Here is a 21,646-nt window from a genome sequence, read left to right as displayed (position 1 = left end):
AATTCAGGAACATAACTAGGCCATGTCCTTATACTGAAGAGTACTCATTGTCTAGGCAGAACTATAGTTTTCCTCAGAATGTGGTTCTGGGAAAAATACATTTTTGTATTACTTTATAAGCAATTCTTTTAAAATTTCAGATTCATCCCAGACAAGTGGAAAATTGATCCTGAAAATACACTATGTCATTATGACTATAGTGTTTTTAGGCCTTAAAATGTTCAAATGAAAGGCTAAACATTGTTTTATCATAAGACACCTATGAAAGTTCAAATGTTGAAGTGTGCTCCACGTACCTGTGGGGCTGAGTGCAGGTACCTGAGAACTGTTAAGATGTAAAGACCATAAAACATGAAGTCTTTCTAGTTGAAAATGATAGTCTCCCATGTTCCGGGGGAAGCGTCTTCTCCCATGAGTGAGAGAAGCGTGAGCCATGCAGACAGTGGGTACTGCGAAAGTAAAAAACTTAAGTCTAAGAACATAAATCCAGCTCAAGTAAAGGTTTTTAAAATACGTAGTTACCACAGTGCTGTTTGATGAGCCCAAGGATCTCTGAGTGGATCTTATACTTGTATTACAAGACAATCCATTTTCTTTCTAGTCTTCTTACATTGCTTCTAAAAATGGGTCCGTAGTTTTCACTAGACTCAAAAGAGACCATCCCCGCCCGCAAAAAAAAGGCTAAGAATCCATAAGGATTTAACTTACTTTAAAACCTGTGTTCTATACTAAGTATTATTTTTGGTATGAAAATAGAAGCACCAAGAGTAAGAAAAAGAGAAAAAGTTTACACTTATGTTGTAGTTTTGTATTTTGTTATTTACCAAGAAAAATCAGGATGCTTCCAATATGTTAATTGTCTGATCTCCTTGAAATTTAACATACAGCTAGAAAGAGAAATTAAATTGTTCTCTGAAATTGTATGTCAACTAATCACCCTTAGCCCACTACTAAGTACTGGACTTTGCCGTTTATGCCATTAGTCAGAAGGTGTAAGATTCAGGTGTGAGCTTTTTCTCCTTGGGCATCAGCATAAAATGAAAGTGCTCCTGACAGAGTCCCACAGCGCATCTGCTCCCAGTTCGGACCAAGTCACACTCTGATTTTTAGTACTAGTTTTTTTCACCTCTGTCATGTAATAATGTTTTCCATGGAAGGCACAAGGCGAAATTCCCAAAATAAAGCCAGTCAGATTTTAAACACGTACTGGTGCATTCCTGAAATACACCTATGTACTTGTGAATAAAACCTTAAAATTTGACAAATGAGTTCATCCTTTGTAAACATCTGGATCTAGGTTTCTAGCGAGTCTTTAGGAACTAAAACTCCCACAGTTTAGGGGCATTTTGTTTTTGTTTTGGGGTTTGTTTTTCTACTAAACCACATTCCCAAGGCCAGAAGTGGAAATGTTTCTTTTAATAGCCAAATACAGCAGTCAGTATTAATTTCTTTCTGCTTTCCCTTACAGGACAACTAAACTACCTCGGATCAAGCCACCAAATATGGCACATCCTTGCAGTAGTGATGTTATATTGGTGGCATCAGTCAACAGTGTATGTCATGCAGTACAGACACAGCAAACCTTGTCCTGACTATGTTTCGCATTTGTGAATTCAGGTATGGCCACCTGATGAATTCAGTTGGGAAGCAATACATATGGGGAGTTCTACACCCCACTGTTTCTAAGATTTCCATTAGTTTTTGCTTTTTCTGTGTACTGTATCATGAATATTGCTTTATAAAAATGAAAAAATATACTTGGTTGTCTTCAGTAGTAACTGCTTTACAGACCCTGAAAACTACTAATCTGCTGCTTGTACAGAAAATAGAGATGAGTTGGCAGCCATGAGAGTATCTGAATAGCAACAATGAATGTGAGATTAGCATAGTAACAGGATTCATTTTACTTAACACCAGCTTAATTTTCTTAGGAAGGGCTCATCTCCACTGGAAATGGAGTCATCGTGTCTGATTACTTTAATAGGAGATATTTTCATTACTCAAATGTAAGTGCCTAATCAAGGTGAACGTTGTTACAGCGTATGCTTAATCCAAGCTAAGATCGTGATTTTGAATAATCACAGCCTTTACACATTTTGTGAGAAACTGGCACGTAAGATATTATTTGCTTTAGCTATAGTTTCTGCTCTCCTGAGAAATACTGGATTTTTTAGCTTACCAGAAGAAAAACTTTAAACTTCTCTTTTGAGAGAGGTGTTGAGAAAAGGAGAAAAATTACTCATTATTTGTCTGATAGTAGTTATATTAAAAGAGGAACATAAGTGACAGATTCTGTGGTCTAATAAATCATTAGCCACTTAAGCCTTTTAGTTCTAAGTATTACTTGATTCCATGTAATAACTGAGTTGAGAGTGGATTACAGAAGATTTTGATGTTGAATTCCAGAAGAATTTTTACCTTTCTAAATCTGTAGTTCTGTATTTTGTGATGATGAGGATTTCCAGCAATCTGGGTGCTTCTCTTAAGGCCATAGGGGATGGCCCTGTCTTGGCCCTGAAGTAAACCTTAAGCCTTAGGACAAATTCATGCAGATGCCCCATTTGATGAGATTATTCATCGATACTGTAGTTTTCTGTTTATGAATGCATTAGCATTACATTGATAACTTGTGAGTATTCATAAACACTATCTAAAATTTGAAAAAGAATTAAACTTGCCCTTTATTGTTTATACTTCAAAAATACATGTTACTGCCCTATCATACAGAGTAAACTATTCTATGGTTTTTCATATATGTAAATTAAATCCCAGAAAGCAGATTCATAAACTTTGATGTTATTTATTGGAATATACCAAAGTTTCTTAATCAATTGACAAGCGGTTCTATTTGCTGTCTGAACAGTAGCATTAACTTTCAGAAGAAATGCTGATGGATGAAGCTTATTCCAAAAATGCCTTTTGTATATCCAGTATTAGGAAAGTAAATTTAACGTGCCTCAGTTTGTGCATGTGTAAAATTTGTTTCTTTCCACTATAGTGTTTTGGGAATATAAATTCCCTGTACTGGTATTTCATGGAGGCTGTTAGAAAATAACCTCTTAGTAGATGAAGTAAGGGTTCACATGGGCATATCTTTGTGATCATGGAATGTTCCTTTGAAAATGGCTGCTGTTCCTAATAAGGCCACAATATTCATTTGTATGTTTTAGAACGTTTTGATGCGACTATAGAACATACTTCCCTAAAACACTTATCCTTTATTGGCTTACAGGACATTGCTTTTAAATAAACATTTTGTCATTATGGCCCAACAAAATACAGTTAACGTACCAAGTTAAAAATGAAGGTGAAGTTCAGTTACTTTAGATTTGGGACCATTTTTATTTTAAAATATTCTCAAAATGAAAAGAAAAAAAGTCTTGAGTTTTGCTTTCAGTTTTTTACATTACTGTTTTTGTCAGTTTTCAGACGTACTACTTGCCACCTGAGTTAACGTATAAGGAGTATAAAACCTTAGAATTACTAATTCTTTGACTATAAAAGGCAGGCATGTTGGTCTAACTGTAGGCAGAATTATTCTACAAAAATTTCAGTGTTTTAGGCAAATGTTTAATGCCATAAGAAAGTTGTCTTTCATTTTTATTCTCTCAAATAAATGTGGATTGCCCTCAACTATAAACACTTCTGTATATCAGTATTTATCTACCACCTACTGTGTGCGCAGCACTACTGGTAAAATTTTTAAGACATTCTTAACATTAAAGAAAATTTGAAGTTGCCTACAAATCTGAGCATTGTAATAGTGTATATTTGTTATTTTTGTTATCCGTTTACTAAAGACTAAAAGTGTACTAGCCAGCTATAGTAAAGAAGACTAGTTTTAATTGTATTTATGTGTAAACAATAAAAGGTCATCTACAGACTTCACATTTTACAATTATCTATGGCTGTTTTAAATCAGCAATTTGTAAGGTTATAGTTAACTCTTTAAGCAACAGTTCTTTCTAAGTATAAAGCCATTTTCAAATAGCAAGATTAGTGCTTGTCTTTTATTACAGAGTGCAATTCAGTAAGCTGCATGATAAAACATGTATTATGTAAATAAACTGAGTTTACTAAATATATTAAGTGCTGCTTGTCATTCTTTGTAGTACATAACAGCTTTAAAATCGTATTTTGGAATCAGGAGTGAAGAATCAGGGAATATCAGTCACATCTTATGCCATCTCTCCTGGACAGAAGTGATTGGAAGATTGTGATTGACTGGCAGAAAGGTATACCAATCTCCATTTGGCAGGTACCTACTAGAGTTGTACTTTGCCCTGTATTAAATGTCAAGAGGCAAAGCCCACACTACTGCCAGCTGTTGGCTGGCTGGGTCTCTACGCAGCCCATGTCATTCCTGGCAGTTCTGCCCCGTCAAAGAGTAGGAAGAGTTGGCTTAGCTGTTAGGTTAGGGGTAGAAGTACCTTCCATACCCATTATCACAGTCACTGTATTTATACTGAAAAGTGTTGTGGATGCTCTGGAGTAATGAAATCCATTTCCATTTTGTACCATACTACTATATGTTAATGGGGTAACAATCCAGAGCAGTATCATACAAGTTCATTTATGCCAGTCATCTGAACTTCTTAAAATATATAACTGCAAAGCTCATGCCTTCAAAATGAAAATACGATGTACTACATACAGAGCTTCAGTTGGGCTTCCTTAAAAAGGAATTCTTGAAAACAAACTCAATATATTTTCTCTGAAGTATTTACCTGAATATGAACAATGATGCACTGAAAAATTCTTCTTTTATATAACTTTTCCACTCATTTCACATTTTAATTGTATTACTCATTAAAAAGATACAAAGCCTATATTTTTCACATATCTTTAGATAATAAATGTTACTACCAAAAAGAAAATGGTAACAGATAACTTGGATCTTTTGGCTGAGAAACTGTCACAGGCAACCAATCGAGACTCCAGTTTGTGAACAAGACATTGTAAGATGGCAAGGCAGTTGGACACACTTAAATGTCAATCCAGTAGATGATGTGAGGCCAAAGCCTCTTTTCTGACACAAAGACTTACTGAACCAAAACTTTTTAGTTGTAGATGTTAACAATCTTTCAGTGATTCTAAAATTAAAGAACAAATAATATTAAAAACTATGCCAAATGAGGTATTTAAAAGGCACTTCAAGATCTTTTTGTCTTGCTATTATCACTGTATCAGTAACAGCTGTGAATAAAATAACTGTGCTACTAAGTATCCTGATTGTAAAAATTCAAATCAAAACGGGTTTTCTTAGTTAAATCCTCAACTATAAGCGCCTTAAAAACAGATCCAGTGTTTTCATATTTCACTAGCTGCCACATCTTTAACATGCATAGTATGAATGAAAGAATTGAAGTTTATATCCAAAATGTTAAAAGACAGATAATGAAAAACTCCAAAGTCACTGATTATAAAGAATAGGTAATCCATTGGGGATTTATTGCATTTAAAGAAAGCAGATTATTAAAACAAGTATGATAAATACATATGAAAATAACTTTAAATTTCAAACAAAACAGTGAATCAGGGACAGAATTCAAGAATAAGCAATGTAAAGACAACAAGGTAATAAAATTAGTGCTTCATTAGATTGGGGGAAAGCAACTTATTCTATCTCATAAGTTTCTCAGCTATGTTTTAACACTAAAGATACTTTAGCAAGTAAAATTTTACAATTAAAAATATAATAAAGATGTAAATCAGGTTTTTTTAAAGGTAAAATTATTTGCTTAGTGGTACATAAAAGGCTTCAGAAATTCAAGTTTTAACAAAAAAATGGAAGTATAATCAAAGAAAGTGCACTTTAAAAGCTGTTTGCCAGCAATTAAAAAGTAGCTTCTATATTGCTATTAGATGACTTTTCAATCACAAAAGAGAGAACAGTAAAAACAATACATTTCAAAAGTAGCACTAAAAATTTTAAAATAAAACAAAACTAACCCCAAAATGATGACCCTTTACATTTTCATCATTTTCTTCTTTTAGTGGCTTTTGTAAACCCTCACTATGAGTGAATGTTCTTTTAGTTATGATTGTAGTTGCAATTCCATCTTTAAAAAATTCACATTAACTCCACAGGAGAGTGATGTGATGTGTGTGTATGTGTGCGTGTGTAATTTTAATCTTAACGTACAAAACACCACTGAGTATAAAAGTTTTCAAATAAACTATCCTTTGTGTTATTCTCACAGTAGATATGTCATCTCATTCTCACAGTAGACTGTCAATAACTGGACCTAAAATGTTGAGTAGTTTTGCCAAAAAGAAAAATAATAACCTTACATTCTACATATATTAAAACAAATGTACCCAAACTACTCAGAACTAGTGATATTAATACACTTGTACCTTCTAACAGTGCTTATGTGAAGTACCAAAGCCTAAAAAGAAAACCTAGCAGAGTAGCTGAGTAGTGAGAAAACTGCTCTGCTTGATGAACACCAGCATGGAAGAGTGGGCTCTACCTTCATCTCATCTCCCAGCGTAAAAACAATCGATTGCCTGCCCACAAACAATATGCTATATCCAAAGCTACATCTGTCGGCAAGTCCAGATGATGTCCTAGCTATGCCTTCACACACACATAACCAGAGGGGAGGGAGGGTTGCAATTCTGAAATTCTAATCAGTTACATTTTCATCCAACCTGCAACCTTTCCTCCTTCACCTATTTTTGTGTCCAATTTTTATGTCTCAGTACATAACGTCATCAATGCATAAAGCTGGTGATTTTTAATACTAACATTTTGTTGAGGTGATATTAGGATAGTTAAGCAAATGGTCCTCTTTTTAAAAGATGATTCAAAATCAAGCACTGTTAAAGCTGTTAGGAAACAACTTTGGCATCAGATTTTTGCTAGCTCTTGTTACTTCCCTTAGTGATGTTCAAGTATAGCAGGTGTAGAGTTAGGACTACATGCATCCGTAGGGTATAGGGAATACCCAAACAGGAAAAAAGCAATTCCACAATAGAGCTAAACTTTTGCAGAGTGCAGTGCACCAAGAACTATGTTAAATGCTTTCACGTGTGAAGGGAGCTTAACTGTCAAGGAAATTACCTAGGTCATCAGCTGGGACACTTTAACCATGGTGAGGGAAGTGATAAGTAAAAATGCTCTTTAAGGAAGTGCCTCAAAACAAAGGAATTTTCCCTCTATCTCATGAATATTCCTAGATCTTCCTCTAAGCAACAATCTTAGAAGAGGAAAATCAACAGGATATGTTATAAAAAATAAGGTAAATATTTTAAACTATGGCAGTTACTTCCTTTAGAATTTACCCAATACTCCAAACCAAAAGGTCTAAACTCACAACTGACATCTGGATTATTTAAAATTATTCAGTGTATTAAAAGCAAGTAAAAAGTATTTTCAGATTAGCTCATATGTTGCCCTCCTAAATGAACTCATGAGGTCTAGCAGAGACCAAGGATTGTAATAGTCAAGTATATAGTGTACACATTAACCAACAGGTTTCTATTGTAAAAAACTGTTTGATACAAACCTACTATAGTTCATGAATTCACTCTTTTGAAAGAATCACTTGACTCTGTTTTTAAAGAACATCTATGTGAACATTTGCATTAGCACTATTAACCTGAGAATCAAGGAGGGAAAAAAAAGGTGCAAACATATCTGCCTTTGGCACAAGAACAATTGGTGCAGTTCAGCTCTAAGAGCACAAGTGTGAGTGGCAATGTGCCGCTTGCTCAGCCTCTGCTGCACGCTGAGTCACAGATGTCTTCCCCACTCACAAATTTCCAAGTTACCTAACAGGGAAAATGAAGCAACCAAGAGTGAACATGTGATTTAGTTACACAGATGTGCTTCCTCCCAAGTTCAGAACTGAAAACAGACAGCTTATCCTACTGAGATATAATTAAGAGATTCTAGTAAGATTAAAGAATACACTTTAACTGGGTGCAAAGAATTTAAAATATAGCAATCAAGAAGAGAGTTTAAGTTGAAAGTTTCCACGCTTTTCTGTAAATAGCCTTAACAGTTCTAGAAACTTTCCAATGTTAAGCTGATAGTGAAAGACAATTATAACAACACACACTCTGGAAGCATAGCTACTGTGTTCACATTAACTCATATATGTAATTACTATCCTTAAATTTCTATAAAAATCTCAAGTTTCTAATTAGGATTTGTGGTGTTTGTTTTGTTTTTGTTAAAAACAAAAAGGCCATGTAGTAGCTGGGCTCTCTCAGTAAAGACAGTTGGCTAGCAGAATCAAGATGGTAGCCTTGCCCTTCGCATTACTCCATTTTCAGGTCTGGTGCCAGGGCAGAGGTATTACAGCAGGAAGCAGTCCTGCCTGTAAGGCTTCATAGGTGTCTGCTCTGTGTACTTTATTAAAAATACTTCCCCTCCAAACCTAAGAAAGCTAACTGCTGCTCATGACTTGGGGAACATTTGAAGGTGGTAATTTAATAAAGCACATTATTAAAAACAATGTGATTTGACATTGTAAACATCTTAAATAGTAAGTTTCAACTGCATTTTTCTCTTGAAAATATCCAGATACCCTTTTTCCTCACTCTTGGGTTTTTTTTCCCCCCAATAATCTGCTTATTAGGGACATCATAACAAAAGACTCTGGCAAGAAGCCACTTAAAAACAATATAAAATGTTTGTATGAGTCTTGAATGTTTTGCATTCTTATATATCATTTTTTTAAATGCCAGATATTTCTCTTTATGTTTGTGTTCTAGGCTTCTATTAGATATTCCATTTTTTAAATTAATTGACAAAAACTATATATCATGTACAACATATTTTAAAATATGTATACATCATAGAAGGGCAAAATTAAGCTAATTAACATACACATTGTTTCATATAATTATTAGATATTCCGTATTAATGGCACTTGTTTTTAAAATGCAACATTTTAGGCACAATAGTTACTTCTGGCTCTGCTTTGTAAAGAAAGGTGTATGAGTTGACATCTATACTGTCCAAACAGTATCTTCTTAGTTCTTTACGAGTTATTTTTCATTGTATGAAATATTCACAAATGTAACCTATGTACAAATGAGCCTAGATTTAAATGCTGGATCTGGAGTGAACCTGAATAAGCACATAAGTGATACAGGAATAACGATACGGCTTTCCTGTCCCTTTTCGGTGACTGCACACCTGAAAAGGTGCCATGAGCTTTCACTGCAAGGTGCCCCCTTGCATTTATTTCTGTCCTAGTGTCAGCACCAGAAACCCATTCTCAGAGCTATCAATTCACAATTGAGCTCCTTTTTCTCCTGCTTAGAAGCATCTGGTTACTACCCTGTAGGGAGACTTCTTTTTTCTATTTAGCTTATTTAAAAATCACCTAACTGGATTAACTTTTAAGAATGAGTGATATAAAGAGCTACACAAATAAATTTTAAGATTCATAAAACTATTTACACTCTTTTGAAACAGGAGTTAATGCCAAGAATCCATCAGAAGTATCTACTGTTTAGAAGGAAATGGAGCAGCACCAAATGGGTCTAATTCAACCGGTTGGGACTGTTGTGGCGTGATGCTTTGCACCACAAGTTCTGTAAAGGGCACGGCACCAAAGTCATCTATTTTCAACGCATCTGCACTATGGAATGACCCATGCAGTGAGTTCTGTCTTGGCCTCCCAGGCAGGACAGTACTGTGTTCAGCACAGATGTCACTCAGGCTTTGATGTGACTGGTGCCATGCCAGGTCTGTAGGATGGAAGGGCTTGGCACCGAAAGGGTCCAACAGACTCTCCTCAGATTGTAGGACATTCCCTCTGTCTTTTCCATCAGTCAGTGCCACACTAATATTCTCCTTGGAGTCTGAGATGCTTAAGAATTCATTGCTGCTTTGCGAGTCTCGGCGGCCGACTTTTTTGTGCCTGCGAGCCCTCTCTGGAGTGCGGTAGGTAGGCTTCAAAGTCTTCTTTGTGCTGGTTGGTGTGCCGTGATGCCGCTTCCCATTACTCTTGGACATATCCTGTTTTGTGCGCCTTTGGCGAGAGGACAGTTTCTGTAAGCTGCGCTGCTTGACTTTTTGCTGCTGACTCCCAGTTATTTCCTCAAAGGGCACAAGCCCAAAAAGGTCCTCTTTGCTTTCACTTTTACTTGTGGATGTGGAAACGGGCTGAAAGGGAGTGAAGCCAAATATATCTACACTTTTGGGACAACCAGGTAGAGAATGTGCCTCGGGTCCCGCTACAGAGCAATCCTGCACATTCACCTTCTTGCTAAAGGGGGCCTTTGTGAATACATCAAACTCCTCTTGATCTAGTCCCACAGAAGCAAATGTCTGTTTGGAGAGGTTCTTTTCATTCTGTCCTTGCTGAGAGTGTTGAGTGTGAACTGCAAAGAACGGGACAGCACCAAATACATCAAACTCTTGTTTGGGACTGTCTATCCCAGCATTAGCAGGTAAATGAACCGGAGTGAAGAATGCTGTATTAGGGTCTTGGGCTGGTCCACTGTCAAGTTTGTCTCTGTAGATAGGGTTCATGTCACTGTACTTTGTTTTAGCCTGCTCATATTCAGAATCAGAGCTATGTTTTTCTTCTTCCTCATCTTCAGAATCCATGAGGAGAGGCCTATGACCCAGATTTTCTGGTTCAGTATCATCATCATTAAAATCTCCTTGTTCACCCTGAATTTCTTCATCCTCTTGCTCTTCCTCTTCACTGCTCTTAGGAGAAGGGGGATCTGATTCAAAATCACTTTCAGAGTCGTCATTCCCCTTTTGCACTTGACCCTGTACTGATGAATTCTCTAAAATTTTCTTTCCAATCTGCTGATCGTTAGATACTGGACTTGCTTTACCATTCCTGATAGGAGATGCAGTGTTAACTTCTTGATTCATGGATGAATGTTCAACTTTGTTTTCAGGAGAACCTGCAGGTTCAAAGAAAAATTATTAAAGCATTCTGATGCATTTCAAACTCCATTTGCATCCAACATGGCATTACAAAAGAAAAAATAATGTTGTCAGTTCTTGTCACTGTACTCCTAAGAAATTATCAGGCCTTTAATGCAGATAGGCATAACTGCCTCTGGACTCTATACCCAGCTGCTTATCACAGACTCCCTCAGCTATGTTTTATTTATAGCACCTGGAAAGAACCTTGAGTATAAAAGTGAATTTTCTTCTCCCTATCATCAGAACACGGATCCTACATTCCCCAAACATCTTTCTGCTTATGTTTCAGATCTACTGTTTTTTCCAAAAAGATAGATTTCTATGAAGCTTGTTTGCTTAGTTACATGTTTCACTAATTCTGTTAAAACAGTATTTTTCTTTTTAGAAGTTAGTACCTTTTGTGCCCATTAGCATGAGGGTATCCATATCCTTCATGTCCTATCAAAGCAAAAGACAGGCACTAGACAGAGACTGCACCAAGGACATGTATCTTCTCTGGCTGAGACAATGCCCTTTAACTGCAGCCCACCATCAGGGCATTGAGTGTATGACTAACATTATACCAACACAGTACTTTGCGATTGAACTATCTGGTATATAATAAAGAAATAGAACATAGTGATCTACATGAAAATGTACTGCCTTCCAATACATTGGTATACTGAATTGATTTTTACAGAGACCAGAGTCAGTTTGTATTCATTCACATAGCTATTCATCCCTTCAACTAAGGTAATTTATTTTATTCTATTATTTTTTTTTTTCAGTATCAGGGACTGAACTCAAGACCTTGTGCTTGCCAGGCAAGCGCTAATTTTACTGAGCTATCTCCCCATCCCTAAGATAAATATTTTTATTTTACGTAATGTAATGAATGTAATGTATTGTTTGGTGTAAGGTCTAACTATGCAGCTCCGACTTGTAGTGATCCTCCTGTATTCAGCCTCCCCAGCTTTAGAATTACAGGCATGCACCACCATGGTCTTGGTGGCCAGCTCAGAGCACTCAAGGGTGGGACCAGTGCGGCACGTGGTGCCAGGGATTGAACCCCAGTCGCTGCACTTGTTTAAGTAGATATTTAGTCCACTGAGCTATCTTGCTGGCTCTATAAGATAAGTATTTTCAAAATAATTAGCTGGGGCTAAGTATAGTCTGTAGTTACGAAAACTAATTAGGTTTTGATGGAGGGACCATTACTTTTCCTTTATGAACATGATGGTCTCTAGCATATAACTGCTTCAAGTCTTAAAAAGTCAGCTCCGTCCTCCTAAACTCTGATTAGAGAGTCTTTTCTTTCACATCTCTCGGGGACGGGGAGGAGAATACTGGAGACTAGAGGCCTTCACACTGCATTACACGCTTAGCCCTTTTCATCTTTTTTTTTTTTTTTTTCTTTTTTATACTGGCTCACTAAATTGTCCAGTCTGGCCTTGAAGTTGCAATCCTTCCACCTCAGCTTCCCAAAGTGCTGAGATAACAAGCACATACCACACCATGCCCAACAATACTATTTCCTTAAATTAAAATGTTCCCCAGAGCTCAGCCTTGACTGTCTTTCTCTGCCTCCTCTTCCCAGTCTCAACTACTCCTACATGGATTGCCAAGTGCACCAACAGCCTTGGCTAATATTTTTAACATGTATCTTATACCTTGAGTTCCAGACTCAGATCTCTTTTATACTAATAATACTTATTTTCTACTGTTATATCAAACTCAGTAATTTCAAAAGAGAATCATTCCTCTTTAGATGTGCTGTTAACCAGTTCCCTCTAAGTTAGTGGGAGTATCTCCATGTAGGACCTCAGATTGACAGACATCAGATCATCTCAGTGTAGTTTTAGTCTGTTGAATTTGTTCCCTCTCCTTCCCTACACGTATCTATTCATTCCCTTAGTACCTCACACCTTGTAGCTCAACTTCACACTTGCTTCTCTGCTTCTTGACCCACAGCCCTCACACTCCTTTAAGCTATCACCAGAATATTTTTTTCTGAAACATTCATTGTGCAGCTGGCTATGAGGTCCCAGTCCACAGCATACCACAGAAGTGTTCTCTGTTGTTCTGTCCTGTGACATCTTTTAACTTCAGACCCAATGTCTCCCAAGGGTATCCTTTATTACAGCCATACCCAGTGTCTCCCTGTTCAAATTAAGGAATCCAGTAACTGTCTGGTCCCTTAATATTTGCTACCAATAACTCAAGAATGATGTGGACTTGGGGATCAAGGGACACCTGCTATCTCAACACATCTCCCTAATGCAATATTGCAACTCACTAAGGAATGCCCTTCTACCTTTCCTTCTCTACCCATGTCTCCTGACTAGAGCCATATTTCAAGATACAGAACCCTTCAAAGCCACCTGTTTAAAAGGTACCAATCTTCTGCATGGTAGTCTTGAACCTAGTACGACCTTCACTCTAGTATCTACTACACAGTACTGGAACTATTTCCTTGTCTCTCATCATTACTCTTTATTAAATTCCCTTTTATCATTTATCTCTATGCCTGAGCATTATACTGAATCAATACCGAAACAAGTGATTTTGAGTTCACCACTATATGTAAAATATAATAAAGTTACAATAAATATAAAGGAATATAAAAAATAAACTACACCTGGAGATATTTTTGTCTTGCAAAGCACGGTCATATTTTATTTCATTCAAAAAACACTTTTCTACAAGCTACACATTCATGATAAATTAGTGAATAAAACAAAACAGTGTGACTAAATTCTGAGATAACGAGGGAGTGGGAGCATACGCCTCTAATAGGGAGTGAGTGAAGGCCTTCCAATATGTGCAAGCTAAGACTACAGAGTAAAATAGGGTCAGCCAGAGAAAGGCTGAGTGAGAAGCTGCTCCATATAAAAGCAGCAGAATGTGAGGGTCTGAAAATGGGCTGGGGTTTATACAGCACAGTGAGCAAGAGGGCTGCTACACAGGATGAGCAGGAAGAACTGAAATAGCCCAACCTGACAGTCCTTGTGAGGCCAGGAAAGGAGTCTGAATTAAAAAATTTAAAAAAAGTAGCTTTAAAATGGGTATAATCAGAAGAGATTACTGATTGCTATGTAGAAAAGATTACAAAAGTAGAAGTGTGGATGTGGAGAGGGCAGCAGGGAAATAAAATGTTTGTGGTTACACAAATAGATTTGGAAGTTATCACCATCAGAAGGTATGGAAAAAGCCACAAAACTAAAAGGAGTTCATCTGGAGACTATCAAAGCAAAGACACAAAACTGAGCCCTGGCATGTAAAACTTACATGCAAACCTCAAGTCTACCCACTCACAGAATCAGCAGAGGAAGAACCTGCAAAGAAGACTAAAAAGTACCAGCCAAAACCAGAAGAGTGCATTGTTACGAAAGTTGAGAGAAGAAACTATTTCTAAGGAAAACAATGGACTACTGGGCCAGATGGTGTTGGGAGATCTCCTAAACTAAGGGCAGAAAAGGCCCGTCGGATCTGGTCATCTTTTACAGTTTGCTGGTAACTCTGACTCATGGTAGTGCTATGTACGGAGTAGGTGGAGGGAGAAGACTCTGGAGAATTCTATCAGTATTCTTAAATACAAATATAAGCTTTTGGCCTACTCCTTGTAACCAGGTAAAAGCTACATGGTGTGTTTGGTACCTTAACAGATTAGAACCAAATAAAATGTAGATTCTCAAGTGTGACTTGCCTCATAGAGCATACCTGTATTAAAACAAAGATTACTTTTTGATTGATAGAACTTTTTTGTAAAATCATCCTTCAGTCTGGAATATCTCCTTTATGATACATTCCAGCTTATCACCTCAAGCCTACCTGCTCGCAGAAAGCTGCCTTTGCACTTTTCATGCCTGCATGGACACCTGCAGTAACATCCCTGTTTCCTGAAGTGCAATTTGACAACAGGATTCCTGTAAAAAAAAAGAGCTAAACCTCTTCTGTGGTCTTAGGCAACCAAGTCTTTGAAAGGATGCACTCTATATACTGCCTTCACCCCTACTTTCCTAGAATATGCTCACTAAAAGAGCTAAACAGTCTTACACAAAAGAATCTGATTTTATGAACCCTAGAACTATCCAAATTTGCTTCTGTATGCTTTTACTTACAGGTAACACTCATTAACCTTTACAATTATGTAACAAGCCCTCTTGGGCAGTGTCTTTCACTTCACCTCCTTTTCGTTATTCTTACATTTCAATTTCAGCCCTACTAAACATATTCTGTTTCCATTAATCAACTGACCATCACTGCTTTCCAGAAGACATCTGTAGCTTTCTACTTTTCATTCCAACTCCTCTGTCAGAACGGGGAGTTGCTTTACTGCAGATAAACATTTCTCTGTTATAAACTGTCACACAGAACTTGTAATTGCCAGTGTGGATATAAATTTGTAGGGCTTTTTACTTACCATTTATAATCCATCTTTGAACATCCAAACTGTCCAGAATTCTGATAGAAGCATGATAAAATACTGTATACATAGCTTTTAAATATTACTAGAACCTCTAGTTTTTTTCTAGTTTTCTGGATTTAAAATAGAACCATGACTCATGCACCTTTTATTTCAGGATAAAGGGGAAAAAAAACCTCCCTTTTAGGTATGACTTTTGTATGATCCACTTATTGTTATTCCCATATTATAGATAATGGAAGACAGGAAAACAAAACCTAATAAAAATCTTGCCAAGAATAGTTACTCTCCTCTTTCCTCATACACAGATATGGCCTAATAATAGATTTTACTTCATATTATTATTGTAAGGAAAGGACTTAAAATTGTGCCAGACACAGTAATAAACCTTCCCCCATCATTTCCAGCAAAGGGGCATATACAATTGTTTGACCTACTACACAATCTAGTATCTTTTCCAGGCTCAATGGCTGGAGGAAAGGCAGTGAAGGGAGCAATTCTATGGCTAATGATGAATTTAGGTCCACTTTAGACAGAAGACTAACAAATGTATATCCACCCACCATACAAGGGCACATTGTTTTATTCTAGAAATACCTGGTTTTTAAATAGCTGTAATTGAGAAAATGGTGTAAGAAATAGAAAAAGACTGCTTTCAGAAAGAGCATAAAAAGATACACCGACCTATACAGTCTTCATGGTTTCAGATTATAACCCCAAGGAGTATGGGCAACTGATTGGTATAAATAGACTAGTTTATTTACTACTGTCTCCCCTTTATGAAATCAAAGCAACAAGAAAAAATATCCAAATTCCTTTCTTCCATATTCTCACAACGCACAAATGAATGAAATGAACAGTGAAGTTTAAATGATTTTCTACTTCAAAGTTTCACTCCATCAGCTACTGCAGTTAAGAGAAGCAATGAAGCACTCTGAAAATACTACTGCAGCTTAAGTGGTTACCACCAGAAGCGCAATGTAGGTATCTGTGGTCAGATCCAACACTTTCTGCTGAAGAAAAGCAGTTCTCAGCTGCCATTTTACAACAATCCTTGATAGGTTGCACATTCTGCACATTACCTAATCATTCAACTACACAGCTACTGAGAATGAAATGGCAATTACACAAAAATAAGTGTTTCAGTGTACAGCCATACCACAGTATCTGAGTGTTATTAGCACACTCCCCCATACCAGAATCCTCTGATGTTCAAGTCCCCAAAAATAAGACAATATTTACATATACCCTACGCATCTACTGTGTACCTTAAATCATCCCTAAGTGACTTATAATATGTAAATACAATGTAAATGTTATGTAAATAGTTGTTACACTGTATGCTGTAGGGAATAACAAGAAAAAAGTCTGTTCAGACATAACTCTTTAAAAAATATTTTTTGAGTGGGCTGAGAATGTAGTTCAGTGCCTAGAGTTCTTGCTGAGCATGCACAAGGCCTTAAATTCAATCCCCAGCACCACATAAACAAATTAAGTTTTAGAAAAAGCTTTTGATACATGGATGAACTCAAGGATGCAGAGGGCAGAACACTAAAGCCTGTCAAAGCAAGTATTAACACTTTGTAAAGTTGATTATAATGTACTATGTGCCATATTTTATTAGTTATTTATTTGGTACAGGGTCTCACTATGCAACTCCTGTCTCAGCTTCCCCAGCACTGAGATTACAGATGTGTACCACCACACCCAGTTTTGGTGGCCTGCACTGCGCATCTGGGGTTCTCAGGCCAGTACAGCGTGCAGTACTGGGGATCGAGCTCCAGGTCCTTACACTTGCCAAGCAGGCACTTAGACCGCTAAGCTATCTCCCCAGCAAAATGTACCATATTTTAAAATATGACCTCTGGCTAAAAGTGCCATGAACTTTTATAATCCACTTCTTTGTTAAATACATTCCTGTATCTTAAAAATCAAAATCCAGATATTCTCATTACTGTTTCTGGGAACAGACTGCTTGTGCACTGTTGTTAAAAAATAAACATTTTGATTTATTACAAAATTTAATCAGGATTATCTCACTGCTAAAGTTAATTTCCCTAAAGTAAAGCCTAAATATGTTTCTTCATAATTCGATATATCCTAAATCCTAATAATCTCCATATTTGCTGAGATTTGTATTACTATACAAATGGCTGTTTTATAAGAAGGTGGTGGAAAGGGAGCTATAATACTTAGACTAAGCACTCGAAACCTGTATTTACAGCATCAACAAATGTCTGGATTATGTCAGTTACATTTTTTCTCTATTAATTTTTGTAAGCACTGTAAAATTTCATACACTGACAAACTGTTTTCATTTTTGGCTCTAACTAGGGCATATCTCTCCTTATTAAATATAGTTGAATGTTTTGATGGAATTACTTCTACTCAAAATATCCTTTCTTTTGTGCCTGGAAGTATAAATTAAAATTTTCTTTTTTGACTATCTTAGCAAGATGCACTATTTATTTATTTATTTATTTATTTATTTATTTATTGGCAGAACTGGGGATTCAACTCAGGCCCTTGTGCTTGCCAGGCAAGCGTTTATTCTACTGAGCTATCTCCCTGGCCCCTGCAAAATGCATTTTAATCAGTGACAATGAGGCAAGTTTATTTATACAGTAACTAATAAATGACATGCAAAAATTTATGTGACTGGCTAGTTATTTACAAGCAAACTTTAGCATGTTAATCAATTGAGAACCATTACTTCCACCCATTTCCCAAATAAGAACAAGTAGACCATTATTCAAAATACAGCATAAGATTTTCAGTAAAAAATTAAAAAATAGTGAATATATTAATATATATGTAAAAACATGGAATAAAAATTTCAGGTAGCTTAGGTGCCAAAATACTAAGAATACTTTTTTCTACTTTCAAAGATTCAATACACTGGATTCAATTATGAGTTTACTTTCAAAACCTAGACTTATAAAATCAAACTTTCACAACTGAAAGAAACTTCAGAGAACATATAATTAATATAATGATATAAACTGCTTCATGAACTGAGGGTATACACCAGCCGATCACAAGCACATGAGCCAGACGCAGGTCTCCACAGATAATACAGCGTTCTCTGAATTCTTCATTTTGTCAGATCCCACTATATGAAGTAATAGCAAATCCTCAAGTATCAGGTTTGGTCTGATTGCTAGGAACACCCAAAATTAATTGAGATACAAGCCTGAGAGTAAAGACTAACAAACAATGAAAAATAAGGCAAATTACTAAGAATAGAAATAAAGTACGAAGTCTTAAATTTTATTGCATAACTTATAAACTACCAAGAAAGTTTCAATTTAAAGTAAGACAAATATCCCTAAAGCAAATGTGTAGAGGACTAGTGCTCACATTGATTTATTTTCATTTTTTTACTTTACATACCTCATTTATAATTATGAAATAGTCATTCAAAGCCAATAATTGAATGCTTGGATTATTCAGAAGCCTCCAAGTCATTAATAGTAAAATAACAAGAATGTGTTATCATACATGAATATCCTAACTTTTCACCTATAAGGTAGGAAGAATATAGTACCTGCCTCATAAATTTGTAAACAGGAATTGAATTGAAAATACTTAAGTGTGTAAAACAGTGCTGGTATGTTTGTAGGTACTTCCTAAAATCTACTATTATTGCTACTGTACTATATACCAGCCCCTAACCGTATACTACAAAGAAATGAATCAGGGCATTTAGGAAGCAACACTGTCAGATACATAATAAAGTGCCACAAATTTTTTATATAATCCTTAATTCCTGTTGTTTAGGCTTATACATTAAGGTGAAAATATTCTTTAAGGTTTGCTACGATTTGTTTGTTTTAGACAGAGTCTCACTATGTAGTTCAAGCTGGCCTTGAACTCACTATGTAGCCCAGGCTGGCCTCAAACTTGGGGTAATACTCAGCCTTCCAAGTGCTGGGATTGCACATATGGGCCAGCATGCCTGGCTCATCTGTGTATCTTTCCTACAGCTTTTTGTCTTCCATCTTATTAACTACATCTTCAAAAGCTTCCCTCATATCAGATCAATGTCATGACTTCTTACCATTTCAAGGATATGCACTGTTACTACTCAAAATTTACACTGTTGATCTTTTCTCTTTTCCTTCTACTTTTTAACTGTGGTAACATTAATGCTGTTTTATAGTATCCAGTCAACTAAGTCTTATACGCACAACACACAAAAGGACTTTGAGAGATTTAATTACATCTCACTTTATTATACATAAGGAACTGAAGCATGCCCAAGTTTAGTGTTTATATCAAGGTCACAGTGATTCTTTTGCTGATAACACTAGTTTCAAAGAACTAAGATATGTTACACACATGTACTAACTCAGTCCTTGGGACAAATGCAATCATTACATGCTACATATATGTCCTAAAAAAAAAAATCGGTTAAAAAGAATGAAACTACGAATGAGATTATCACCTAGCAAAAATTCAACTGCGCTTATCATCAAGGCATACAAAATACATTTACAGAGGTATTTCTTTTGTATCTTAATAAAACCATGCCTAAGGTGAGGTGTGGTAGCACATGTATGTTGAAGTCAGAGCTCTTGGGAGGCTGAAGCAAGAGAACCACAAGTCAGAGACTAGCTTAGACATCTTAGTGAGACCCAGTCTCAAAATAATAAAAGCAGTGGATAAAGCTCAGGCCCATGGGTTCAATCCCCTGTACAGTAACAGAAGTAGGGTGGGAAATGGGGGAGGGGGGTGTGAAAACTTCAAAAAACACAGAGTACGTGCTATATTGTTTTCATTTCATCAGTGTTTTGTTAAGCCTTCTGGTAAGTATCTTTTATTGTAATCTGTACCTTTGTCAAATTAAAATCTAGAAATTTTGTAAGGCTTTATAAAAAAGTTTAACTTTACAAAATAGATGTAAGATAAATATTCCAAATAAGCCTTAGTTTCCTCATCTATAAAGTAAAAACAATAGTAAAACTTACTAGAAAGAGTGAACATTAAATAATTATCTTATTTAACTAAAGTTAATTAAATACCAGAGTAAGAAATTACTAAAATATATGTTGATAATGAATTCATTCAGCAAGGTATTAAATGGCATTCAAAGATGAATAAACAGTACCAGACTTCAAGAAACTTACTATTCACTTTAACAGCTGTGAAACAACTGTGTTAATGTATGTATCAGAAACCCACATGCTACGCCTGATTCTAGTGACCCAAATTTGGGAAACATGTAACTAGGGTAAAAACAAGCACTTGTGAAAAACATGTGTACCTCACCAAGCAGACACATGACCATGAATATGCTAACTGAATCTAGGAACATGAATTTGCCCATTCTGTATAAGTTTTCATAAAAGGTAACTTATAGATGTTCAGATTTCAAAGACATCAATAGTCCTGCACAGTAAAAAACAACACTCCACCTCAAAAGTCGAATGTGTAATCAATATCTAAGATGACTTGTCTTTGTATATATTACAGTATTCTTTTAAATACTCCACAGAAGGCATAAGATCCTCATTAATACTATACAATTTAAAGAAGTATTGTGAAAAATGCATTCTTAAACTTTCATAAATACACAAAAAATTCAAAGTATTTAGAAAAGATCAAATGTGAGAAGGGTATTTGCATCACATCATTCCCTTCCTCATTCTTAAAAACCAGGTTCCCATTTAAAAGGCAGTTGTTATTTCAGTTATAAAACAGGTGGTGCACTTTCAATCATGTACAACACTTCCTTAACCTGGAAATTTTATTTTGATGTTCTTTTCTTTGCTATCAGATTATAAGAGGATAAATGGTTTGAAACTGCTGTGCAATTACATGCCTTCTGTTGTCTCATCGTCTAGGTTAGAAGGGAGGGTGTAAGACCAAAACTCATGTTGAATTGCTAACATACTGCCAGCCATCATTTCCCAGCAATTTATCATGTCTAAGGATTAGCGAATTAGGGTAAGGTTGTTTGTCAAAATCTGTGCTATTTCTCTGAAGATAAGCCAAGTGACACGGTTTAAGTAAAAGAAAACTACAGTAGCTGAGCATGATGGTGCATGTATGTGATCCTAGCACTCAGGGCCAAGGTACAAGGATAGTAACAAGTCTAAGGCCAGCCTGGACTATACAGCAAGACCTTGGCTCAAAAAAAAAAAAAAAAAGCAAGAGGGGGAGGGGACTTGTGAACCATTTTCCTCAGCCAAGTTAAAAATGCCATAAAACTGATATTTGTTATTCATGTTATTATAGATTTTTCTTCACACAGGTTAATGCTTGTTTTATTGCTATACAGGAAAAAAATCAGAGCTGGATATATATTTATGAACTAGGTGACCTTA

At 36.1% G+C, this 21,646-nt stretch overlaps 2 protein-coding genes across 6 annotated transcripts in view; one reads left to right on the top strand and one right to left on the bottom strand.

The window, feature by feature from the left end:
* The window catches only part of Paqr3 (progestin and adipoQ receptor family member 3), a 28,022-nt gene extending 18,501 nt beyond the window's left edge, over positions 1–9,521 (top strand). Inside the window, exons 6-8 of one of the 4 annotated variants that reach the window (XR_002818487.1) lie at positions 1,469–1,617; positions 4,148–4,235; positions 9,437–9,521. Coding sequence is in view for 1 of the 4 variants with exons in the window: in XM_004643189.2 (XP_004643246.1) it covers positions 1,469–1,611 (143 nt within the window). In the remaining 3 variants the exon portion in view is untranslated. Of the gene's footprint in view, positions 1–1,468; positions 4,078–4,112; positions 4,259–9,436 lie in introns of those variants that run through there. The other 3 variants (XR_002818485.1, XR_002818486.1, XM_004643189.2) reach the window with 3 other exon arrangements.
* Positions 5,250–21,646, bottom strand: part of Bmp2k (BMP2 inducible kinase) — a 126,249-nt gene continuing 109,852 nt past the window's right edge. For both annotated transcript variants that reach the window (XM_004643188.2, XM_023703301.1), the window contains one exon: positions 5,250–10,887. In XM_004643188.2, the coding sequence (XP_004643245.1) occupies positions 9,467–10,887 (1,421 nt within the window). In that variant the 3' untranslated portion in view covers positions 5,250–9,466. The remainder of the gene's footprint in view (positions 10,888–21,646) is intronic.

The sequence above is a fragment of the Octodon degus genome, unplaced genomic scaffold, assembly GCF_000260255.1.
Source record: "Octodon degus isolate 3935 unplaced genomic scaffold, OctDeg1.0 scaffold00168, whole genome shotgun sequence".
NCBI classification, from domain to species: domain Eukaryota; kingdom Metazoa; phylum Chordata; class Mammalia; order Rodentia; family Octodontidae; genus Octodon; species Octodon degus.
This window is presented reverse-complemented; position numbering and strand designations above follow the sequence as displayed.